Source organism: Mustelus asterias, chromosome 7 (genome assembly GCF_964213995.1).
Source record: "Mustelus asterias chromosome 7, sMusAst1.hap1.1, whole genome shotgun sequence".
NCBI classification, from domain to species: domain Eukaryota; kingdom Metazoa; phylum Chordata; class Chondrichthyes; order Carcharhiniformes; family Triakidae; genus Mustelus; species Mustelus asterias.
Window position 1 is genome coordinate 86497444 of NC_135807.1, and position 13801 is coordinate 86511244.

The window sequence follows — 13801 nt, forward strand, 5'->3', positions numbered from 1 at the left end:
GCGCCAGGGACCCGGGTTCAACTCCAGCCTCGGGTCACTGTCTGTGTGGAGTCTGCATGTTCTCCCCATGTCTGCATGGGTTTCCTCCGGGTGCTCCAGTTTCCTCCCACAGTTCAAAGATGTGTGGGTTAGGTTGATTGGCCATGCTAAATTGACTCTAGTATCATGGGGATTAGCAGGGTGAATATGTGGGGTGTGGGGAATAGGGCCTGGGTGGGATTGTGGTCAGTGTAGACTCGATGGGCCGAATGCCCTCCTTCTGCACTGTAGGGATTCTATGTAGCAAAGCTTACCATGTCACTTTACAAGAGTGTACCAAACAAAATCTGACACCGAGTAACAAAGGAGATATTAGGGGAGTTTGGTCTTGTAGGTAGCTTTTAAGAAATGTTTTAAAGGAGAGAGATAGCATGAAACAACTCACACAGAAGTAATAAGGTATTTAGACCATTTACAGCAACAATTGATGTCACTAGAACCAAGAATGTATCTTCAACCTTCATTTCATTTTATAAAGTTAACCACACATGCTATCTACTTATCAGCATACTATTCACAATGCATTTACGCTAAACCTTTATTTTAAGATAAATGATTGCACTTTTCTGCAGATGTTTTTATGTACACAGCAGCCAGTTACACATTGAAGTATTTTGACTTTAAAACTTATCTTTATGTGCAGCCAGGAGAACAGGCGTTCCACCTGCAGCTGCGGGCCGCTGCCAACACAGGCTTGCACGACTACCATTCATCTACTGTGTCTTTCCGGGCCATCTCGGAGCCTCTCAGGGACCAAACAACTGATTTTCAAAAGCTTCAACTGGCGTGCTGTACCACCACTTAGCACCTACTCTCCACCACCATTGCTGTCTACAGCTCGCTAACCTTATTAAAATGAGCTCCCAAGAAGTGATCATCAAACCAGGGTGACCAAACACCTCAGGTTTTCTGGGCTGTCCCATATTTGGTTCTCTGTACTGCGACTTGGGCCAGCCCTTTCAGGGACGCACTTTGTCCTGGATTTCTTTGTCTGAGTCTTTTGTGTTGTGCATGTGGCACTGTGCTGCTGCAGATGTGCGATGGAGCACTAGCTGGCATTCTCCTCAGAATCGCTCAGCTTTGGCAGGAGGGAAGTGTGGGTTCCTCATTCTGCATCCCTATGATGCAGTGTTCCTTTTTCTCGGCCAAAGTTGGTCACCCTGTCTCAAACATTATCAGGCACGAGCAATCCAGGTTGCCAAATTGGCGTAAAACATAATTTCTTGACAAAAGATCACTGGGAGTCACACTTTCAAAAATCTCTTGAGTACTGGAAGATTTGTTTGTTCATTAGGCAACATCCAAAGGTTTTCAGGTTAGTGCTGCATTCTGCATTCTGAGTTTTCACTCATGTCTTATTCAACAAGCTCCTATTTGTACGTGTCATGAGACAAAAGGTAGGGTAATAAAATTTGAGCAGTATATACACTATGACCAATAGGTATGTTAACAAAGTGGTTCTGTTACTACAAGTATTCCAGAAACCCGGATATATTGTAGCCATAGCAACTGGAAAACCTAAATTTGGTTAAATATTAAAATCTGGAATGAAGAGTTAATATCAGTAACAGTGACCATGAAATTACTGCACTGTTATGAAAACCCATCCAGTCCACAAATGTCCTGTTGGGGAGGAAATCTGCTGTTCTTACCCTTTCAGGCTGATAAGTGACTCCAGATCCACAGCAATGTGATCAACTCTCATCTACCCTCTGCAATGGCCTAGCAAGACACTCAGTTGTTTCAAACCACTTCCAAAAAAGAACATTACAGATGGATCAGTCAACAATGTCCGAGTGAGACATCCAATGTGACAAAGGCACTCCCCAACTCAGTCATGAACATCTGGGGATTTGTGCCAAAATTGGGAAAGCTGTGCTACAGACAAGTCAAGCAACAGCTGGACATTGGTCATATTTATGCCTCTTGGCCAACGTCCAAACCTCTTCATCATCATCTCCAGATGTGTCCTGTCCCACTGACAAGGGAAACGGGCCAAAGATAGAGGCACAGTGCCACACAGTCAGGGGGGAGCAGACGTGGGAGTCAGCTTGACTGTGAACCTCATGTCCCATGGAATAAGATCAAACACAGGCAAAGAAACCCCCTGTTGATTACTGCCCTCCCTCAGTTGAAGAGTCAGTATTCCTTCATGCACCATTTGGAAGAAGCACTGAGGGTAGCAAGAGCACAAAATGTTCGCTGGATCAGGGACATCAGTATCCCTGTAGTTTTACAGCACCACTATTGATGGACCTGGCCAAGTACTGACAAACGACAAAGCTGCCAGACTGGGCTTGCACCAAATGCTGAGAACACCAAGAAAACTTAACTGACTTCATCCTCATCGGTCTACCGTTCGCAAATGCATCTGCCCATGACTACTGGTCGGAGTGACCACTGCACAGTTCTTGTGGAGACAAAATTCTGTTTCACACTCTGGACCCTCATGTTGTGTGGTACTATCACATGGTACTAAATCTATATGGTGATAGATTTAGGACTGATCTACTAGCGCAAAACTGGACATCCAAGAGGCACTGTGGGCATAAGCAGCAACAGAATTGTAGTCAACCACAGACTGTAGCCTGACAGCATGGCATATCCTCCAATCTACCATTATCATTAAGCCAAGGGACCAACCATGGTTCAATGAGATGTGTAGACCATTCTAGAATCCAGGGAATTTTGGATAATCATAACAAGAGCACCCACTGGCTCTGAAGCTACTTTGTTTTGAACACTTGAATGCAGGCCATCAGGTTCTGGTGATTTGTTGGACCTTAGTTCCTTAAGTTTCTCCAATATTTATTCTCTGCTGATAGTAATTACACTAAGTTCTTCACTCTTATTAGTCTCTCAGTTACCCTCTATTTCTGGTATGCAATATTGTGAAGACAGGCAAAATATTTTTCAGCGTTTATGCCATTTCCTCATTCCCCAGGATAATTTTTCTATCCCTGCCTCTAAAAGACAAATGTTTACTTTAGCTATCTCCTCCCTTTTACATGGTTGAACAGGAGATTGTTCTAAAAACTCCACAATGGACAAAGTCATATGCACAGAGCCTGTACAATTCTTTGCGAGGAGATTGGTACAATTAAAGTTAAGTTTCCAACACTGTGCAACTCCTTGAAACCAGTTACAGAATGGCACTGATAGAGATCGAGACAAGGTTTTCAGGCCACACCCTTAATAAAAGATGTCTATAAAAGAGGGAGGGGCTGTAAATTCCTTTATTTTATTTGATCTTTTTCAATAATGCACTCATACTTAGCCAATACAAGTGTGTTTATCATATGCAAGGAGAAAGAAAATTAAATGGTGGAAAATTCAAATCACATCTTTAGTGACAACCAACCTTCTCACTATGCCTTTCAATCACTTCTATCTTACTATCACTTCTTACTATCAGTGCTCAATAACAGATTGATTAAATTAAATTTTCAATCCAATTTTAACGAGATTACATCAGAGCAGTTTACATTTTTTTTAATTTGTGGGACATAGGTGTCGCTGGCTGGCCAGCATTTATTGCCCATCCCGAGTTGCCCTTGTTCAGAGGGCAGTTGAGAGTCAACCACATTGCTGGGGCTCTGGATTTACATGTAGGCCAGACCAGGTCAGGACAGCAGATTTCCTTCCCGAAAGAACATTAGTGAACTAGATGGGTTCATGGTCATCAGTGGATTCTTAATTCCAGATTTTTTTTTACTGAACTCAAATTCCACCATCTGCTGTGGCGAACTCAGGTCCCCAGAACATTAGCTGAGTTTCTGGATTAATTGTCTAGCGATAATACCACTACGCCATCACCTCCCCATTAGTATAAACAAAGAACAAAGAACAGTACAGCACAGGAAACAGGCCCTTCGGCCCTCCAAGCCTGTGCCGCTCCTTGGTCCAACTAGACCAATCGTTTGTATCCCTCCATTCCCAGGCTGCTCATGTGACTATCCAGGTAAGTCTTAAACGATGTCAGCGTGCCTGCCTCCACCACCCTACTTGGCAGCGCATTCCAGGCCCCCACCACCCTCTGTGTAAAAAACGTCCCTCTGATATCTGAGTTATACTTCGCCCCTCTCACCTTGAGCCCGTGACCCCTCGTGATCGTCACCTCCGACCTGGGAAAAAGCTTCCCACTGTTCACCCTATCTATACCCTTCATAATCTTGTACACCTCTATTAGATCTCCCCTCATTCTCCGTCTTTCCAGGGAGAACAACCCCAGTTTACCCAATCTCTCCTCATAGCTAAGACCCTCCATACCAGGCAACATCCTGGTAAACCTTCTCTGCACTCTCTCTAACGCCTCCATGTCCTTCTGGTAGTGTGGTGACCAGAACTGGACGCAGTACTCCAAATGTGGCCTAACCAGCATTCTATACAGCTGCATCATCAGACTCCAGCTTTTATACTCTATACCCCGTCCTATAAAGGCAAGCATACCATATGCCTTCTTCACCACCTTCTCCACCTGTGTTGCCACCTTCAAGGATTTGTGGACTTGCACACCTAGGTCCCTCTGTGTTTCTATACTCCTGATGACTCTGCCATTTATTGTATAACTCCTCCCTACATTATTTCTTCCAAAATGCTAGTGTCATAGGATCATAGAATCCTACAGTGCAGAAGGAGGCCATTCAGCCCATCGAGCACATTATCTGTATGTGATGAAGACAGTTCTGTTCCATTTGAAAAGTAAATCAAACTGTGTCTTGATTTTATGTTTACTTTTGGTTCATATTCTAATTGGACCCACAACTGCAAATAATAGCTGAACCCATCATGTATGAATGGTATCGGTTGCAGCAAATGACATTAAGTGCAGACAATTTTTTTTCATTCCTCATTACATTCTTTGTTAATGCTATTATTAAATACATCAATTGATTAGCAAAATTTTACTAACTGAGGCTGTGCCAAATTGACCTGAATATATTTTTGCCTTAGCCTAGATAAATAAAAGGTTGACAATTAAAATGCTACATGGGCTGCAAAAGCAAACCTACAGAAGCTGCATTTTCTATTCCATCTAATTAGGTCAACTGTACCACTCTCATTTAAACAAATGAGAGGATCAAGCACATTGGCAGGATAGCAAACGGTTACATACCAAGAACCTTCCATCTGGTGAAGTTCCGGGAACCAGATGTCCAGTAAGGTGCTCATGGCTCTGCTTCAAGGATCCTTGCAAGAGTGACATTTTGGCCCTAAACACTGACTATTTCACCTGGGAGTCATTAGCTTGTTAAAGAGTTAAATGGCAACACTTCCTCTGGCCTAGCATGCATTACAATGGCCAGTGACTGCAGCAGCTTGTTTCGAGGCACCAACGTTGAAAACAGCATCACACAATGTCACTTGGCAGCTTCATGTGCAGTGCTTGTGGCAGAACCTGTCTCTCAATGACTGGCCTTCTCAACTATCAGCCAAAGTGCGTCAAATGAAGACACTCCACTTAAATGGACTGTTTGCTTCATGTTAATCATCTCTTGCTGATGGAACGATTCCAACAAAAACTGCTCTCACTTGCAACATACTCCTCTCTTATATTTAATGAAGGGTCTTTAGGTCTTGAGTTCTGTACTTTGTTGGTTTGTGATTCCACTTTCAATGTTTAGTTATATAGAATCACATGTCAGGCTAAGAGTACTGTCTACTGCAAAGGCAGTAGACAGTACTCCTTATGACTATTCAATGCAAAGCATTGCAAAGATGTTAATGAATCTGGCCACCTCCAATAAATTGCAATGATTTAGGGTGGATCAGTACCTGGAGAAGAACAGTGGGCTCTTTAGTGGAGGAATTGCCATCAAGAGGCAAATGAGCTGATTCTTGAATTAGCCAATGACATCCCCAAGCTAGAAACATGATGCCGCTTTTGTATAAAACAAATCTATGTTCACATTGCGATGCTAAGAACGTAAGAAATAGGAGCAAACATAAACCATATATTCCATTGAATCTGCTCTGTCATTTAGCACAATTATGGCTGATCATTGGTCTTCAATCAATTTTCCCACAATTTCACTTGATCCCAAGTGTTCAAAAATCTATCTCAGCCTTTAATACATTCAGTAATGGTACGTCCACAACACGCCGGGTATAGAATCCCAAAGAAACGCAACCCTCTCGAGTGAAGAAATTTCTCCTCATCTCAGATCTAAATGGCCAGCCCTGTGTCCAGAGACTGTACCTAGATTCCCTAGTCTAGGGAAATAACCTCTCAGCATCTACCCTGTCAAGCCCCTTCAAAATCTGGTACTATTCAATAAAATTGACCTTCATTCTGCTAAATTCCAGAGCGTTTAGGCCCAATTTACTTAGCCTCTCACTATAGGACAAATTTCTCCTTCCAGGAACCAATTCAGTGAACTGTTGCTGCATCCCTTGCAATGCAAATTTACCCTTTCCTAAATAAGGAGGCTAAAACCACACTCAGTATTCAAGGTAGTGTCTCAGCAAGCCCCCGTGCAATTGTAGCAAGACCTCCTTATTCTTGTACTCCAATCAAGGTACAATAAAGGCCAGTACACCATTTGAGTTTCTAACTGCTCATTGTGCCTGCATGCTAATTTTGTGTTCCTCGGATGCTAACGCCCAAGTCACTCTGAACATCAACATTCATAGAATATACATAATGCTCAAGATGGGAGAAAAGCATTGTCTGCTACAAATTAACTACTATCTTAAGACCTGTACTCTATCCCTCATGCTATATAAGGATCCTATTTGCCTTGCTGACCACTATTGACACTGTGCTGATAGTTTATAGGTATTTTTAATAAAACGACAGATTTTTTTCTCCACTATATGTTCCTGAAGACCACTCTCATTTATTTGGTACTTCCACTGTTGGTTGTCCTTCCCAACTTCCTGGTTCCACATTTCTCAATATTAGTAACATCTCTGACTTTTCGGCAGAATTGCCCAAAATGTTCAAATCATTTATAAATGACATCTATATTCTATACAATATAAACTTTGCTGAGTTCTGTTCCTTCCCTTGTCCCAACTTATTGGAAATTATTAAAAACAATGAACTCAAACTTGATTCCTGCAGTACTCTGTTGGTTATTTATTTGTATATTGGTACTGCTTTCTTAATAACTACTATGTCCTTTGCTTCAACCAGTGAATTATGCACTTCAAATGTAACCTCTTATTCTATGCACTTCTACCTACTCACGTGAAACTTGGTCAAAAGATTGTCTAAATTCTGCATATCTTAAAATTGCCAAGTTCCCCTGCCAACTAACCCCATTATCATAGTATGCTGCAGCCCGTCAGGTGCTAGTTCTTGAGTGGAGCAATCCCATTACTCCCATTTACCTGCTTTTTGCCCACAGTTCTGTAAATTATTTCCTTTGAAGTAGCTATTCAATTCCGCTTCAATGTTACTCTTGAATCTGCATCCACCATCCAATAAGGCAATGCATTCCAGATTATCATAAATCACTGCATTGGAAATGTATTGCAATGTCGCCTCTAGCACCTTCACAAACCACATTAAAACTAAGACCACTGCTTATTGGAAAGAACTCTGTCAAAACCATTCAGGATTTCAGACATCGCTATTAAATCTGCCCCTCCCTTCTCTGCTCTGAAGAGAACAAAACTCAGCTTCTCCAAATTCTGAATCGCAAAACGTTAGCTTAGGAAAGCCAACACAGTGTTAGTGTTTAATGCAAACTGAATCTAGTGTAAAAGTAGGGAAATGCTGCTACATCTGCACAAGGTCTTTGTGAGACTGCATCTGGAGTACTGTGTACAGTTTTGATCCCCTGACTGAAGAAAGAACATAACTGCATTAGAAGCAGCTTAGAGAAGGTTCACTCGACTGATTCTTGGGACGAAGGGGTTATGTTATGAGGAAGGGTTGAGCAGCTGGGACCTATACCTATTATAGAGTTTAGAAGAATGAGAAGTGATATTATTGAAACATAAGGGAGGGGCTTGACAGGGTGGGGATGCTTCCCCATGTCGGACAGTCAAGAACTAGGGGACAAGGTTTATAAATTGGGGGTTTCTCATGACTGAGATGAGTATTTTTTTCTTTCAGGGGGTTACTAATCTGTGGAATTCTATTGGAGGCTGGTTCATTGAATATGTTCAAGGTTGAGTTAGATAGATTTTTTTGAATAATAAGGGAATCAAGAGTTAGAAAGTGGAATTGAGACCATGATCTTACTGAATAGTGGAGCAGGCTTAAAATGCCTAATTGCCTCCCCCTGCTGCTAATCCTCATGTTCGACATATAACTGACATCCTTTCTCCTGGTCCAATTCTAGTAAATCTCTTTTGCACCCTCCCTAAGGCCTTAACATTCTTTCTCAAGTGTGGATGTCAGAATGGAACACAACACTCCAGCTGAGGTCAATGCAATATTTTAGATAAATGTTTGGTGTCACTCCCTTGCTTTTAAACTCCATGCCTATATTAGTAGACCAGAGTCCCCTCTGCTTTTTCAGAAGCCTTCTCAACTTGTCCTAACTGTTTAAAATATTTCTGCACATATATTCCCTGCTCTCTCAGTTCTGGCATGCCCTAAAATTGTACCATTTGTACAATTTCTCTGCATTAAATTTCATCTATCACGTGTCTGCCCATTTCACCAGTCTGTGCCCTCCTGAAGTCTGTTACTGTCCTCCACTTTGGTTACTGAACCACTCCTCAAACTGGGATCCACAAAGATTTTTCAGGGCCACAATGAAATAACGTGAAAGTGCTTACCAGGCATACAGGCCTTATGGGTGGATGATGTATGCAGCCAGAGGCTGGCCTGATGCAAAGCAGGAGATGGGAACGGAATGCAGGTGCCACATGTGCAATGCAGCGTTATCCTGGTGGGGGTGTGCTCAAAATGGTACAAAGATTGCTTTATTTCTAAATGATCTGTAAGCAAATATCTTCATGCAAACATTCATTTTGTTCTAAGTATTATTAAAACCCTCTGCACATGCAGAACTTGGATAGTCCGGATAGCAGTCTTGCCATCATCATCCCACTCAAACTGGCAGCAAATTTGGGAGTCTGACATGCACAGATAAACACGGAAATCCAGAAGTTGCTGGCTCCTCCAGTGGGTTCACTGTATATGGTCATTTGTTCAGCCGGGGGAGGGGGTGGAGGTGAGAGGGTCTCTGATTCTTTATCCATTTCAGAAGGGATCTGTCAACCACAGAAGGTTTTAGATTCACTGCTTTGCTACATTTTGCGTTACTTGCAAATTCTGAAATCATTATCCTGTATATCGAAGTTTAAAATACATCAGAACCAGCAGGGGTCTTCATGCAGACTCCTGGGGAATACCACTATACTTTACTTCCCTCCAGTCTGAAAAACAATCACAACTCTCTGTTTTCTTAGTCAATTTTAGATCCACACTGCCGCTGTTCCTCTAATCCCATGGGCTTTAAATAACTCAGCAGATGTATTATACACAATCTACCACCTGTAAAGTCATGTAATTCTGAAAATGTAGCAGAACAAAAGATCCAGAAGGAAAGGCAGCACTGGGAATAGTAGGCTCGTGCAAGGATTTCTGAAAAGCATTCAGCGATTTTGAGGAATTATGTATTTTGTTTTAAATGATGTTACAAATTTAATAGCTCATGGTTTGAATGGGTCAGAGGGCAAGATGGTTATTGAAACTGTTTTTTTTCCTCAAGACTTTCACATTCTTGAAAGGGAGTGGGACTGCTTATAATCAGCAAGCACTGGCAAATTCTGTTAAATGTCCAGCTTTTCTGTCAGACATAAAGAAATCTTAGAACACTGTAAGACCAATCAAAACCTGAACTGTGATGTAGAATCATAGAATCATAGAAACCCAACAGTGCAGAAAGAGGCCATTGGGCCCATCGATTCTGCACCGACCACAATCCCACCCAGGCCCTACCCCCATATCCCTACATATTTACCCGCTAATCCTTCTAACCTACGCATCTCAGGACACTAAGGGGCAATTTTTAGCATGGCCAATCGACCTAACCCACACATCTTTGGACTGTGGGAGGAAACCGGAGCACCCGGAGGAAACCCACGCAGACACAAGGAGAATGTGCAAGCTCCACACAGACAGTGGCCCAAGCTGGGAATCGAACCCAGGTCCCTGGAGCTGTGAAGCAGCAGTGCTAACCACTGTGCTAGCATGCTGCCCGTGATTAAATTCAGTAAAGAAGCAATAGAAATGGCAGCCTATGATTTATAGTACACTGTTAGTTAGCAGAGAGTAACACTGACATTTTGGGAATTTTGTCTGCTCACATGGGCAAGATATTGGTTGAAATGATTTTGAGAAGTATTTTGAACTGATTTATTTGGTTTTGCCCTTTTGCTACTGCTGGCTGTTCTAAAATTGGACTGATTTACAAATTGTCCATTTTGAATTGTATTTTACAACTTGTGTTTTCATTGCCAGTTCATAAAATCATAGAATCATACAGTGCAGAAGGCCGCCATTTGGCCCATCGATTCTGCACTGACTCTCTGATAGAGCATCTTACCCAGGCCCTATCCCCGTAAGCCCATGTATTTACTTAGTTAATCCCTCTAACCTACACAGCTCGGGACACTAAGGGGCAATTTGGCATGGCCAATCCACCTAACCTGCACATTTTTGGAGTGTGGAAGGAAACCGGAGCACCGGGAGGAAACCCATACAGACACGAGGAGGATGCGCAAACTCTACACAGTCACACAAGGCCGGAAATGAACCCGGGTCCCAGGCGCTGTGAGGCAGCAGTGCTAACCACTGTAATTACTAGTATTACTAGCATGCTCTGACTCCTCAGGGTAGAGCTCTAGGTGGCAAGCCTGTAAGGAAGAGTTTTCTGGGCAGCCTGCGAGAGTTAACTGCTGGGAGTATTTAAATTTTTCCAGGTTTTTCGCCAACAGTCAGGTATATCAGGTGGGAAAACCTGCGGCACAAGACCACAGGGCTGGGGAACAAAGAGAGGGGCAGATTGTGATCAGGAGCATTGTAGTCATGAGCAAAGCTTGGAGGTAGGACGGAAGTTGCAGAACAGAGGTGTTCTTCAGCTGGTGTCTGCTCATAGAGGTGGGGCGGTCAGTGATCAGTGGAGAGGTGTAGGAGAAGACAATTATGGGGTGGCAAGCCTGTTGGGTCTGGTGAAAACATCTTCTGCACCTCCCAGTGCTGTGAATGTATATCTTCTAGATCCAGCCCATCTCTCTTCCTTTACCCAACCTCGTTTCCCAAAGTCTGCGAAAGCATGCCCAAAATAAGCAAAATAAACATTTCTTTAAAAAACTGGTCAAATGGAGGCAAACGGCCTCCTCAAAAACAGTTGATTAATCTATCTCCCAAGTGCGGATTGGTCGGCCATCCAGAAACCACAACCCACCTCCGTTCATCTGGAAATGAGCAAATTGGGTTTGAGTTTGAGATTTTAGAAACTTCTACTTCTTACCTATGCCCATGCAGGAGGGAGTTGCTCTCTCTTTTTTTGTCCCACTGCCCTCTTCTTTTATACATATCAATATTTCCCACAATAGGATTGATCCCAGGTTATCAAAACCATCGGATTTAAATTTAATAGGTTCTTGGTATTCAAATTTATTGGCTGAATTCAAAAAAATTCAAAGCCTGTTGCCTTGGTAAAACTGCTGCTTGGCCTTGTGATACAAATGTTTCAGTTTGGGGTTCTTCTTGCGTTTTCTTTTTAAAGCACCACCTTTTAAAAGGACCATACAATGCTTTCTCCCTAGCATTTTACAAATTTACAAACATGCTCTGAGCTTCCTTCTCAGTGGATTCCTGGAGAAAGTCTGCTTCATTTCATAACTTGATCTTGTCCTGAAGTTTAATAAGACCTTGAGTTGCTTAATTTCACCAAGCCGTGATATTCTACATAATTCTTTTATGTATCTTGGTGTCAGTGAAGTTTGAGTTATCTTGCTCCTTCATTAACTTGTTTTGGAATTTTATTGCCAAACCTATTGATGCAAAGTTGGATAGATTGGTGTTTGTAAAATTGTAAAATGCTAGGGAGAACGCATTGTATGGTCCCTTTAATGCTCTCTATGGTACATCTGTAAAAGTTGGTGACAGTCGTAGCTGACATGTCAAATTTCCTTAGTCTTCTGAGATAGTAGAGGCATTGGTGGGCTTTCTTATCTATAGCGTCTGCATGGAGGGCAAGATAGTTGGTGATCTGGACACCTAAAAACTTGAAGCTCTCGACCATTTCTACTTTGCCCCCATTGATGTAGACAAGGGCATGTCCTCCACTATGCTTCCTGAAATCAATGACTATCTCCTTCGCTTTGTTGACATTGAGGGAGAGATTATTGCCATCGCACCAGTTCACCAGATTCTCTATCTCTTTCCTGTACTCCATCTCGTCATTGTTTGAGATCTGACCCACTATGGTGGTGTCATCAGCAAACTTGAAAATCAAGTTGGAGCGGAATTTGGCCACACAGTCATAGGTATATAAGGAGTATAGTAAGTTGCTGAGGATGTAGCCTTGTGGGGCACTGGTGATGAGGATGATCGTGCCTATCCTGACTGATTGCAGTCTGTGGGTTAGGAAGTTCAGGACCCAGACTCAGTGGGTACATGTACTCTTTGCATAAATGCTTACTTCTATGTGTCTTTCTTTTTTCTAACCCAACCACCCAGCTGTTGTACTTCTACATTACAACAATGCCTACATTTCAAAAGTACTTCATTCTGTAAAATGCTTTTGAGATGTCTGGTGGTTGTGAAAAACACTATATAAATAAATGCAAATGCTTCTCTATTTGATACCAGCTGTACTAGAATTCAAATTTGGATAACCTGAATTTAGGAGAGGAGAGGAAAGGAGAAGGGAGAAGAAGTTCCGACCTAGCTTTCAGCATAGCTAGAAAATTAGCACAGCTAATACCAATGACTTAGCACAATCAACAAAAACGAGGTTTCAGAGGGATAACATGGGATCCAGTAAACTTTAGCCACATCAAAGGGATGAAGGAGTTCAGAAATATAGTAAAACATGATGAATATCCAAATACAGAGGGGAGAATTTCCCTGTCCTACCTGCCACAAGAATCGTAGCAAGTGGTCGGGGAAATTCCGCCCTCTGTAATTGGATATTCATCATGTTTTACTACATACCATGCAAAAGTCCACTGACCTTGGTGGGGGGGGGGATTTTTCGGCTTTGGGATGAGGGTGGGCAGAAAATCCCACCCAGTATGTCAGAATCTTAAAAAAACACAGACCTTTATCCTTTGATCATCAACATCTACAATTGTGGCAATGCGAATCAACATTGGGTTCCTCTTATCCACAGCTTCAAGCTTCATATTCACTTGGAAACCATGGGGTGGCCTCTGTTGAATGTAAAATTCAGGAGAATGATAATTTACTCTCATGAACCTGTTGTCCAAACCTAATGGCCAAGATTACATGTAGAAATGTAATAGAGACAGTTATCACCCAATATAAATTATTTTATGACAAGAGTAATGAATTCATGATGTGAGAAAGCATCAGCTCTAAAATATCCTTTTTCAAACCACTGAACAGAATAAATAAATGTAAATTTATGGATAATCAGTGAACCATCAGTGTTATCATATATTTATTTCTGAAAAATAAATTCTACCATACAGTAATTCATAACTGCAGTGCACTCAAGAGGATTTATGGTCAGATAGAAAGGATTCCAATGGAAACAATTGATCAAATCAAGGTACTGCAACTGCATAAATTGGCAAACTGAAACATAAGGCAGGAATTTAGCCA

General features: G+C 42.1%; 1 protein-coding gene across 4 annotated transcripts in view; it reads right to left on the reverse strand.

Annotated features, from left to right (window-relative positions):
• Positions 1-13801, reverse strand: part of LOC144495835 (lethal(3)malignant brain tumor-like protein 4) — a 316415-nt gene that overhangs the window by 141852 nt on the left and 160762 nt on the right. For all 4 annotated transcript variants that reach the window (XM_078216430.1, XM_078216429.1, XM_078216428.1 and 1 more), the window contains one exon: positions 13276-13386. In XM_078216430.1, coding sequence (XP_078072556.1) covers positions 13276-13386 — 111 coding nt within the window. The remainder of the gene's footprint in view (positions 1-13275; positions 13387-13801) is intronic.